This window comes from Aythya ferina (assembly GCF_964211825.1).
Source record: "Aythya ferina genome assembly, chromosome: 4".
NCBI lineage: Eukaryota > Metazoa > Chordata > Aves > Anseriformes > Anatidae > Aythya > Aythya ferina.
The window spans coordinates 52,992,286-53,004,960 of NC_140300.1; the positions used below are offsets into that span (position 1 = coordinate 52,992,286).

The following is a 12,675-nucleotide window of genomic DNA, read 5'->3' on the forward strand; positions in this document are numbered from 1 at the left end:
CTATTTTAAATGTAAAATAAAAGCTTCATATGTTCAGAACCATGGACTCTGGTCTGAGTCTGAATTTAACTTATTTTAAGAATGCAGTACTTATCCAGTGATATAACTAATATGAATCTTTCAAGTAAAAACAATTCATCACAGTTCTTGATTAAATGTATCCATTTATGAAAAAGTTTTTATATGTCAGGTAACTTTAATAACATCTCACAAATTCACATCTTCTTCTGTTGATGAAAATAATGACCTGTCTTCCAAAGAATTTAAAAATAAAGAACTGGGAAACTTCCACAGTGACACTGTGTTCTCCCAGGTGACAGTGTTTGAACTAAGATAAAAGATGTGTATGGAAAAATACAATGATGTCATAGTGATGAGCAAACACATCTACTCTGGCCCTGCTCTGACAGAACAGTTGGATGAGATGACCTCCAGATGTTCTTTCCAGACTAAGTTTTTCCATGACTGCAGACCTTATCTGAAATACATATATAGCTTTTTTGTTTTTCCCTCCAGATATTTCTCATCACTAAACATTTTTCATTATGCAAAACACCCCTCCTCCACTATATTGTTTTAAAAAACATCAGTTGGTGACTGATTGAAAACCCAGAGTATTTCAGGTATAGTGAAATCATGCTCAGCGGGCCTTAATGAAACTGCTTCACCAAAGGGTGATCCCAGGATCCTCTGAATTCTCTGGTATTTCTCTGGTATTTCTTCTTTGGCTATTAGTGTGTCAATTAGGTCAATAGTAGCAGTAGCTCTGAGAGATCTAGCTATCTAGCTTTTTTTTTTTTTTCTTTTGGTAGTTGCAGGGGTTTACAAAAGCACCAGATGTTGGTACTGTTACAAGTTTATATTTACAAGCTGAATGACACAGGTCCATCACTGTCATCATCTTGAAATCAGAACAAGAGCTGGGCAGTAGCTAGGAAAGGTTTTATTTGTCCAACTACCCTTATTGTACAGACTTTCTAATGTTCTTCTGTAACAGAATATTTTAATATTTTAAAGCATCTCTTTTTGGCTTTCTGCCTTTCAGGGATTTGTTATGTTTATTGCTGTCTCATTCTCTGATCCCTTAACTCTTCAATCATCCTTCCTCATCTTCCCAGTCCTGCACAAGCAAGGGCAACTAAAAACTTGGCTTAGGAGCAGAACTGATTACTTTAGCTTAGTTTCAATTAATACAATAAATGCAGTTTGAGTACTCAGTTAGCTTCCAAATTTTGCAAAATGGCTCTCCCATTCACTTTTAAGCCTTTTTGAAATAGCCTATTTTGTCAACTCCACTCTTAAGAGAATCTTTTGCTTTCAAAAACACCAGAGATAGCAGTACTTCTGCCAAATAATATGCATTAACTATTAAATTCACACATTGACTTGACTAATTGTAGTTTTCTAGCTTGCACCTTAAGAAAATAGCAAAATGTTTTTCAGCTGTTTGCATATCTATGTTAAAATAAAGAATGATTATGAAATTTAAAATATTTCTGGTAGAAGTTTACCTGTCTACAATAGTCCATCTGTTACCTTCCCACAGAAAAGAAGATTCTCACTACAAATTCTTAAGAATCACAGAATCACAGAATCACAGAATTTCTAGGTTGGAAGAGACCTCAAGATCATCGAGTCCAACCTCTGACCTAACACTAACAGTCCCCACAAAACCATATCCCTAAGCTAACAGTCCCCACTAAACCATATCCCTAATCTTATCATCCACTCATTTTTCTAAACTGATTTTTCATTCTTCCCTTTCTGAATAGAGAATAATTCTGTTTACACTGCTAAGACAACTGTTAAGACTAGTTGTCTTATGAAATCATATAAAATAAAAGCAGACGATCATGCAGAACATTGATCATTACGATGAAGAAGAAGATCCATTTACATGGAGAGGAAACACAGTGGAAAGTAAGTCATAAGTGGAATACCAGTCATAAGTGAGCTTCCTAAGTTTCCAGGGAAAGCAAAATTCAGTGTATGGTAACTTAAAAAGTGGAACAAGGTTGAAGATTTTTGTGGGGGAACGTGTGAGAGTGCCAACAGAGAAAAAAGCACAGGCAAGAATTGAATATGGATAAAGCAGCTGCTTTTCTACCCATAAGCTCTAATGCTGTGACTTGTTTTGTATTGAAAGACTTAAACTAAGAAAACTAATGACATTGACTGTAAAAAACAAGTATAGGACTCAATGCATCCACTAAATGCATAAAATTCTAGGTTTATTAATCAGCAGTTTGCAATTAAAAGTGAGGAAAGAGAAGAGAAGGCAAAGCAGTAACAAACAGAAGTCCTACAGGATTTGAAGTTGTGATGGCAAATTTTTGCTAAGCAACCTGAAACGGGAAAAATGCAATATCAGAGAAGCATAAGGAGCTTCTTGCTCTTGCTCCTTGCCATCACTCCAGTCTTATTCTAATCATTCTTTTCCTGCTAACTTGGTTCCAAATCCTCCCCCACTGACCCATCGTTCTTCCAGTTCCCAGAGCTCAGCCTTTAGGCCCTACAGTAGCCTGGCACTAAAATGAGGAGGAAATGTGGGAAGTGGGAGAGAGAAAACATGCTGGGGTAACAGCCATGCTGCAGCACTGTACTGGGTCTGGCTGGAATGTTAACTTTCCCGGCAGCAGCCCATACAGTGCTGTACTCTGTACTTGTAGCTGGAACAGCAGTGTTATCACACCAGTGTCGTGTCTACTGCTGAGCAGCAGTGGCACAGCATTGGGCCTTTCTCTAACCCTCCTAGGGGGTGGGCAAAAAAGTGAGGAGAGAAACATCACTAGGGCAGCTGACCTAAACCAATCAAAGGGATATTCCATACCATGTGGTGTCACACTCAGCAATAAAAGGTGGAAACAGGAAGAGGGGAGGGGTGGGCTCTCGTTGAGAAGACGTTGGTCCTCCTCTCGAACACCGGCTGCGTGCGTTGAGGCCTTGTTTCAAGGAATTGGTCAATCATCGCTCATTTGTGGGAAGTAGAGAGTAATTTCTTTCCTCTGCACTTCCATATAGCTTTCATTTAGTTTGTTTGTTTGTTTTCCTCCCTTTTTCCCCTTTCCCTTTTATTTCCCCTTAGTTAAATTGTTTAGTTCATGGTAGTCTTTATTTAATTATTATAATTATTTTCCGTTATTTAATTAAATTATCCTTATCTCAACCTGTGAGTTGTTCTTTGCTTTACTTCTCCCCCTCCTCATCTAAAGGAGGGGGAGTGAGAGAGCGGTTGTGGGGTTTAGCTGCCCAGCACGGTAAAACCACCACAGGCATGCTATTCCTACCCTTAAGATGCTTATTCTTGCTCCTCCCACTTGAAGAAAAAGTCAGTAATGAACCTAGCTGATAAATAAACAAAAAAGTTTGCTGATCAGAGCAGATCTCACGTTTAAAGTCCAGCATCTCCCACGTAAAACACTGGAATTAGGTATAATCATGCTAACTCATAGCTAGGAAAAATATTGCTGAGTTCTGGACTATCTGCAATGCTTTGTGAAAGAGGAATGGATATGCTTCACCACTACTGTTGAGAAAGCAGGGAGTGAAGCATAGTGCGTAAAAGTAGAACTAACAACACTCACGTCTAGCCTGACACAAATGAATCTGGGGAAAGGGTACTAACAACAGTTATGTCAAAATCCAAAAGTGACTCACTACCTGTGAATGTTAACTAAGAATGAAGCTTTAATGAAGTGATGTGGTGACTGTGAGATGTGAAGGGTATGTCAAAATTACAAACTATTCCAAGATCTCAGTGGGAAGCAGGATTTATTCATTAACATGAATGGCAATCATATGTGAGGGAAGCTTCTTGCCATGCCCTGCATCTGCAAAACATATGCAAAACTTTATCGATCCTTATCCAACCCCATGCTAAAGCAGCGTGCCATCTTTTGCCGACTCTTCTTTCGGCACAGCAGCAGGATGTTGAAGGCAAGCATGCTGTACGGAAAGAGCACTGCAACCCGGAGATTTATTACTCCTGTGATGAGAGAATGCAGCTTGGAGTCTGTACTGAAGCCTCATAAAAAGCAAGTCCGTGCTTTAAAGTTTATGTATATTACTCATAAAATAACAACTATCTTCTGCAGAGGCTTTTATGCAAAAATGTCACACAGCACTCAATGGAAATGATTTCTCTGGCTTTTCTTTACGATGTGCCAAGTAACACAGTGAAATACGCGCGCGCTGGCAGTCATATTTCACATCTGCAGGTTCAGAAACAAATCCTTTTTGAGTCACTGTCAGGAGAGATTGGGAGTAGGCTGTCCTGCAGCACCCATAATTGCACACCTATAGGTGCAGCAGCCCGGGCTCCCTTGGCGCGCTGAGCCTGAGCGCAGCGCTGACGCTTGGTCCCTTACCTTTCAGCTGTTCGGGGTCCGTAACGTCGCACTGGATGAACACCGTCCTCTGCGCCTCGAACTGCTCGTCCAGGGCCTCCTTGCTCTCCTGCCCGGCCTCGAGGTTGCGGTCCAGCAGCGCTACCTGCCCGGGGACGGAGGGAGGGAAGGGAAAGAGCGGGGCTGAGCGGAGCCCCGCCGAGGCTCGGGGGCTGCCGGTGCCCGTTGCGGGGGCGCTACCCGGGGCTTACCTTGGCTCCCTTGCCCAGCAGCGCCTGGACGAACGCCCTGCCGATGCCCTGCGCCCCGCCGGTGACCAGCGCCACCTTGCCATTGACGTGCATGGCGCTGCCGGTCCGTCCCGCCCGGCCGGCGCACAGGAGGCTTCTCCCGCCCCGCCGGAGGAACCTAGCGCCGTGTCACCTGCCCCAAGTTTCCTCCCTCCGTCGCTCCCTCCCTCCTGCCCTCCCTCCTGCCCTCCTCCTTCTCCTCCTCCTCGCCCTCCTCCTCCTCCTCCCGGCGGTGCTGCTGCGGCCCATTCCCCCCCGCTCCCCTCGCGTACAGCCCCGAGCTGCCCGGGGCCGGGGGGAGCGGGGGCGGAGCGGCTCGGTCCCTGCTAACTCGCTCTCCGGGACAAGACCGAAGCAGCGAGGGCCGGCCAGAAGACACCGCCCCCCCCCGCCGGGGCAGAGCCCCCGGCCCACTGCGGATGGGCTGAGAGGGGGCTGCAGGCTCCGAGAGGGCTCCCGGCAGCCGGCTGAGGCTGAGCGCCCTGCGGGTGGGCCAGGCGGAGAGCAGCAGGGGGAAGGAAGCGCGATCCCGACAAGCAAACAGGCGCAGGGTGCTTGTCCTTTCCTCCCACCCCGGAATACCCCGGCAGCCCCCTCCCTAGCTGGCAACCCGTGTGAGGGCTTCCTTGTGTGAAGAAGCAGGCATTAAACGGGGCGAACGGCGGGCACATGGAGATAACTGCTTTTGAGAAACTCTCAGGTCTGTGTGTAATGCAGCTTGTGTTTCCAGAAATGGTTAACCACTTTTACAGCTTGCAAGCCGAATATCCCACTACACAAAATTACGTTTGATTAAAAACGGATGTATCAAGACCAAGTAACATATATCACTGTATGTTAGAAATAAGAGCAGTCTTACTGATCAAAAAGCTGAAATCAAGTTTCTTGTTCATTAGTATTTCACTGGAGGCTCACAAATGTTATCCCACAGGAAAACCACTGCGGTGGAGTGTTGGGCAGATGGGAAAACCCATCGCTCCAGCCTTAAGCACAGAAAACGTACATATGTCAGGTATGCATCTGTGTATTATGACACGCTTTTCTTTGGGGTGCTCTTTTGCCTGGTGTATCAGGTTTAAACTTTTTGCTTGTGCTTTCGAGGCCCAAAGGTACTCTGACTCAGACTTCATCACTATCATTACTGTCTGTTGCAGTGTTTCCTTGCTTCGCAGCGACAGGAACAGGACACCTATTTGGTTTTTCCTCCCAGCTGCCTGTTTTCTCCTATGCTGCCTTCATATATGGAACACCCTTCATTCATTTTTTTTTTCTTTATTTTTTTTTTCTTTTTTCTTTCTTTTTTTTTTCCTTTTTTTTTCTTTTTCCCTAGAAGAACCGAATTATATTACTCCTAACACCAGCAAACTGTTACAGAACTATTAAGGTAACTATGTTACCTAATTGAGTAAATTGAGTAACACAAGAACTTGTTATTATAACCTTTGTCCTTAAAAATGTGAACTAATATAATCCAGCTGCAAAATTGGAAAGCAGCCATCTAGTTTTCCTAAAGATCATGATTCACAGTACTTCAGAAAAGCAGTCAGAGCTGGTCTCTGGGATTAGTGATTTGTTTGACTATGATACCTGTATTTCTGGGAGGACTCCAGATTGCTTTGGAGCTGTGAAATTTGTGCCACCTAAACTGCCATGCCTAATGAAGTCTTTCCCAACCAGCTGAGCCAGCTTCCCTAATCTGCTGAGAGGCAAGCACAGTGCCTGGTCAAAGGCACATCATGAGAACACTGTTACCACACAGGGACCAAACAATAGCATTATAGCAGAGTCTTTCATACTCAACGCAACCCCGATAACTTCTCCCCTTCCTCAACCTTTGGCCAAGTCACAATCAACATCCGTCATGGTCTTTATTTTCACTGTGTATCAATATTTTTTTAAAGTGCTACGCAAAGGAAAAGATCAATAAAAAAAGCCTTTGTGTTGTCAAATCATTGTAGTCAGTATGACCTTTGGCAGCTCTTTTCTAAATTGTTGATAACTCTGCATAAATTTTAAGAACAAGCTGGACTCTTCAGTGACACTGGAATGCTTTAAGATTTGAGTGCACACACTCTGCATTAAACAAATCTTACAAGTCTGTGTTCTAGCAGTCAGCTTGGTTGAATATAATCCTGGACATGGTAGATTGAAGTTACAGAAAGTGAAGTATTGTAATATACTAACCCAAGCTTTCTAAATCTGATTTTGTTCACTGAATGTAGTAATGGAAAGGGTCCATTATATGTACTTGTGCAAGAAGGCAAAAACAAAACAAAACAAAAAAATCCACAAGTGTTCCGGATCAATACCTATAACCTTGGCAAAAATATATCTGAAATCAAAGACAGCATTCTCAGCTAGAACAGAATGTGCCAATCCTCCAAATACAGGAGGAAGTACCAGAAGGATGATTGTGATTTACCAGGGCCAGCAGAGATTGCTTGGCTGTAAGGGATATGTATGCTTTTCTCCTTCACACTGCACCAAATTTGCTGATAACTCACTGCAGTGACTCTGTAGAATTTTGTTCTGGCATCGTCCTTTACCAACATTGGTCTGTAATATGATCAACTGCATAAAAGATTAAATGTTGCCCACAGAAAAAAGCTCTTTATAGACATTTGCATTGTTAGAAATCCAGAGTTAGCATCTCTTCATAGACTTCTTGCTGAAACTTGGGTGGCTAGTTACGAAGGGTTTGTTTTCCATGACTCATAAATTGGCAGTTTTCAAACCTTGCCTTCAATATTCATGAAAGAACAGAGAAGCATGAGGACTTCTGCTTTTTATTGGTCCACATTTTCACATAATCTATCCTTAAGAAAAACCCATATCAGACTGTATATAAAAACTTGGAAGAACTGTCTCAACAAGCAACTATGAACAATGTATTGTCCTAAATAGTTTATAGAGACTGAGTAAATGCATTGGGTATCTTATTTAATGTGTGTGGGAAGCTGATTATGCCTATTTAAGAAAACATGACATAAAAAATGATGTTGCATTATTTAATGGTACAGTCAAACCAAATCACACCACCTTCATGTGTCCTTTTTTTTTTTTTTTTTTTTTTCCCCAACTGGAGTGTACAGTAACACTTGCCCTAGGGGTTTGACTTGCCCTAGGGGTTTGTCATACAATATGCTAACTGGACTCATAAAAATCACAAATGACTATTATCTGAAATCACAGGCATGAAAAGATTTTAAATGACTGCATGAAAGTTTGGTTTGGGTGCTTTGAGTGACAAGCAATTCCATACAGGTAATCTGCACTTTCTGTTCAAATTTTAAAAATATCAATAAAACTAAATAATGCCTTAGATGTTGAAGTTATTCAGATTAAATCTTCCACCCAGCCCCACTGACTGAAATGCTAAATACATGTGACATTTACGTACAGAATGTGATTTCACTTTACTGCTTTCCAGTACTAGTATTGGTTAGCAAAATTTCATTAATTTTGGTTTCCTTCTGCTGCTATGGTCCTTCCTCTTCCATTTCCATCCATTTACTTATATTTATTCTTTTCAATATCCCGTGACTCATGTTCCAGTGTTCCACACAGAACACAATGGCATCAAAGCATGAAGAGAATACCAGGTGATTTTAACCAATTTTTAAAAAGAAGATAGGAATATGATCTCTCTCAGATGTATTATCCTGTTCACTCATTTTTTTTTTTTAAATTTTTTATTTTTTGCAGAAAAGAGATCCATGCTTAATTTCTGTGACCATTTCTGTACTCTGCAAGGTGTTATTCAAGCTGCTATGAAAACTAGGTAAGCAAGATCACAGCTCTGAATGGATTATCAGGCAATGAACGTAGGAGGGCATTCAAACACAGTTGCCACAGTGTGTGTACTTTTGTATGTCCCTTTATCCAGCTTCTGTGGGAAGGAAAGATGGAAAACAAAGCTAGAGAAATGTCCCAAGTACCTAAAATTATGTGGGAGAGTTAAAAGACAAATCAGGTCACAGACTTAGTGTTGTGTTACTAGGCATTCTTTAACAAGAAACCTTATTCATCATGTGTAACAGTTTTTCATGTCCCAGAGTTTTTTTTCATTATGTCATTTCTGTATGATCTCTCTGTTGTGCACCAGGGTAGAAAGGCAGCAATTACTGCATAAAAAGATGAGGTTATGCAGCTATGCTTTATTTCAGATATTATAACTTGAAATATACAGAAAAATTCAAGACATCTGATAGATAGACTGGTTGCCAAAGTTGTCAAACTAACTTAAAGGGCAAGAAACTGAATGAACAACAGGCTCAACGATTTGCCAAAAGGCATATTTACAGAACAAAATCACAGCCCATGCTAGTTCAGTGGCTGGAATATTTTGCTCATCCAGAACAACAGAAGTACATGCAGAAAAAAAATCTCATAGTCAGTGCTTTAGCACAATATGAGAATAAAATGGCTTGGTTTAGTTCCATAAGGAAGATCATGAAGAGAAGACTAGATCATTTTACTTTATAAAGTCAAAAAGAAAAGTCACTGGAAACATTTAAAATGGGAATGAGAAACTTGTGATGTGCAATTTCCTAATTTTTAGAAATGCCTAGAAAGCATGCAGTTTTTGTGAAAAGATTTTTCAGGGCTTGTGAGGAACATGTTACAGAAAATGAGAAGTGAGGGAGGTGATGGCTGGTTTTTATATTGCCTTTAATTCACATTAGAGAAGAGAAAATTATGAGAGATTTCTGTCACTTATCTGAAGTGACAAGAAGTTGGTGAAAACATCTACTATGGAGGAAAGAAAAGTTTTATTGTAAAGAAAATTATTTAGTGGGAAATATCTGGTGAAGAGAGAAATAGCTTCCCAGGCTACTGACATGAGGATTTGGGGATCCAGTTTTGGTTCCTATTCTGAGATGTTTTTGAGCTCTCCAGCATGCTTTTTCTTGTAAGCTCAAGATCCTGCTTTTATGCTCAGCATTATCACTGTAATAAATATTAGAAATATTTATAGAAATAAAACCAAGTTAACAAAGTAAGTAAGCAAGTAAGCTATGAAGCAAGTAAGTTAACACAGTGCACAGTGATGACATGAGTATGATTTATAATGCTTTTAAGAAGTCACTAGACATCTAGAATATGGGGGGTAATTCCATGCCTGAGAACCAACATGTTTTAAAAAGGTGCTGGCTACCAGAAGAACATGAATGTGAGCATGAATGTGCACTGCCAGGGCTGCACAGGCCTCCTTGCTAGCAGGCAGCTCTGCTAGGCCTTAAACTTCTCAAGACTGGAGCCAGGCTCTAAATGAATAAGGCAGGATTCAGTGTTAAAGCATGCCCTGCCCTCTCTCTATCTGATATAATTACAGGAGAACCTTTAAAACCCTGTATTTGGCACTGTCTTTAAACACCACAGCAGTATGGCAGCTGGCAATAAAAACACAACAAAAATATGTGAACCCCTCCCATGCCTCTTGCAACTTTGGCAACACACCATATGAAGGACTGTCTACACTATTCATTTGATTATCAACTCATCGAGCAATGCAAATATCTATACATTTGGAAAGTAACTGTATGCTTACACTGCAAGGCTTCCTAAAAAGCTAGCCTGATAAATTAAAACCACACTATCCACAATAATGGAAAATGTGCTTCTTCAAGCTGTATAATTCTAGTGTAACTGAGAGTTGTCTGACTCCTTAAAAGACTATATCCACATAGCTAATGTTTATTCTCTTCAGCATTTGTTGAAATGCTAGATTCATATTAATCCTTATTTGATAAATACCAATGTGCTTTCTTCGAAAAATATGCAGTTGAAGAGAGATGGCATATGTTTTTGATTATGATTTAACTGTTAAAAAGTAGGGACTTAAAAAGAAAAAAAAAAGAAAAAAAAAAAAGAAAAATCCTAGAAAACTTTCACTCCAACTTTGAAAAATAATGAATTAGCAGGGAGCCATGAATCTAATGAGTTCTCCTTATTTTGCTTTCCAAATTTCTGTAGGGTCAGACAGAGATAGTTGTCTTACAATCTAATGCTTTTGCTCTCTCCTATTTTTCTCTACACGCAATCACTGTCTGGGTACATCAATTTCTGGGCAGTTTGTTTTGGGAAAAAGTATCACATACAGAGCTTTTTTTGAGGTGATGGCAGAGCATTTTGTGCTGCAAAGTGATTGTTACACATATGTTTTAGGGAAGTCAGAGAGCTTCCATAATTGTTGTGTGCAAAATCCTGGAAGTGCTACACGGTGCTTGTAACTATTGTTGTAACTGCAACAATAACTACTTGTAACTACAGAGTGCATTATTGACATCAAAGGAATGATGCAGTGACATTCAGAAATAATATGGAAAAGTGAACCAAAACTCAAACAGAAGATATAAAAAAGTAAGAAAAAGAACTAATGAGAGATGTACTTACCAGAAATAACACTTGCTGTGATCTTTCTCGCATCACAGAGTGGGTAAGAAAGAGTTCTGGACCATAATCTCATGTTGCTTCTCCACCGGAGTGCCAAGAGCAACATCCTGGCAGAATGCAAAATGAAAGTGGAATATAAGTACCCTCGTTAGTCATCCTTCCTTTTTACCAATGGGGGCAGAATATCGTTTTGTTTGAGCTCTGAAAAAAGAACTGCAGTGAGAAAATAATCTGTAGTTCTTAGATCATAAAGGTTTGTTGTTGCTGTTACTTTTATTTTAATTTAACTCTGTTTGGAACAATAACCCTAAAAATAAACTGTGGTTCTTGCTGCAATATGAAAGGAAATAACCAGATATCCTGGTTATCCAAACTGTAAGACATTTTAATGTAGCATGGGGAGTTATATTTTTTTGACCATAAATGATTATTTGTTTGTTTATCAAGAGGTGTTTGGAACATCTGAGAATAAAAGAAAAACCTCTACTGATATACTTAGTGAAAAGTCTGCTGGGATAAATAAATAGTGTTCTGAATGGTAAAAAGTCAATATTTTCATGGAGATGAATCTCTTCTAAACATGATTGCACAAATAAATGATTATAAGAAATACAATTATGGTAATTAATACTATAGCTTTGTAAATAATTATATAATGCCAGATAGAATACTTATAATAATACTTAAAGCATTCTTTAGCAAATTTCTAAGTATGTCTATATATCTAAAATCTAAGAAGTCTAATACATTCTTAATGATTAAAAATTTTTAGCACATGTTGCTTCATACACTGCTGTCAATTTCAGGCTCAAAGTTGTAAGATGAAACCAGTAAATGAGTTGAAAATCTTTTTTTTTTTTTTTTTTTTTTAAGAAAAGAAAAAAAAATACATAAAAACAAACAAACAAACAAGCAACAACAACAACAAAAAAAAGCAAAAACCATAATGTACATAGCATTTGTACATAAAAATGAATCAGAAACTAAGAAACAAAAATAACTATATAAAACTACCAGACTTATTTTCTTAAGGAAATTTAAATACTGATATTATTTTGTGAAAATGAAAAAAAAACAATCCAGACATGGATAACCCTACGTAGTCAATTACTGAATATTGTTTCTGATTATTCAAAATGCTTACAACTACAAAATAAACTGCAACTGGTAGCTGATCAAGAAAAATGTATTATGTGTTTTCCAGCTGAGATTCTCTTGACTTACAGAGGAGTTCATGTTTTTAAAGAACTTACCGATGCAGCTTGGTAAAAGGAGCGTATTATGCTGATATAAGCACCTTTATTATTTGTGAATGCAGCCACACTCTGTTCATACTAAAAGCTGTAACAGAAGAATTTAGTACAAGTCTATGTGGAGGTCAGGCTCCACCTGCATATGCTGAGTTCATTTGCAGAGAGCTATGAATTAGTTCCCAATTGTGTAAGAGTGTTTACTTAATATGACCATTAGGAAGAAGCTAAAATCTTTGATGTACTGAGCCAAGTTCAGACTCACCATGGGTATCTGGAAATAAGTACATTCCTGTAAGACTATATAAATAACTATATATGTCTTCCATTTTATATTTCTGCTATTTAAACATGCAGAAATACACTTATCTCTTTCTAGAATTAAAGTTTTCT

At 39.4% G+C, this 12,675-nt stretch overlaps 1 protein-coding gene and 1 long non-coding RNA gene across 6 annotated transcripts in view; one reads left to right on the forward strand and one right to left on the reverse strand.

Moving 5' to 3' along the window:
- Positions 1–12,406, reverse strand: part of HPGD (15-hydroxyprostaglandin dehydrogenase) — a 35,186-nt gene extending 22,780 nt beyond the window's left edge. Inside the window, exons 1-3 of one of the 3 annotated variants that reach the window (XM_084517145.1) lie at positions 12,286–12,406; positions 11,033–11,139; positions 4,368–4,491 (exon numbers count right to left, since the gene is read on the reverse strand). In XM_084517145.1, the coding sequence (XP_084373271.1) occupies positions 4,368–4,491; positions 11,033–11,065 (157 nt within the window). In that variant the 5' untranslated portion in view covers positions 11,066–11,139; positions 12,286–12,406. Of the gene's footprint in view, positions 1–4,367; positions 4,492–4,597; positions 4,799–11,032; positions 11,140–12,285 lie in introns of those variants that run through there. The other 2 variants (XM_084517144.1, XM_084517146.1) reach the window with 2 other exon arrangements.
- LOC311435760 overlaps positions 4,823–12,675 on the forward strand; it is a 28,231-nt gene continuing 20,378 nt past the window's right edge. The window contains exons 1-3 of one of the 3 annotated variants that reach the window (XR_014692385.1): positions 4,823–5,336; positions 5,568–5,648; positions 8,342–8,417. This is a non-coding gene — a long non-coding RNA (uncharacterized lncRNA). The remainder of the gene's footprint in view (positions 5,337–5,567; positions 5,649–8,341; positions 8,418–12,675) is intronic. The other 2 variants (XR_014692386.1, XR_014692387.1) reach the window with 2 other exon arrangements.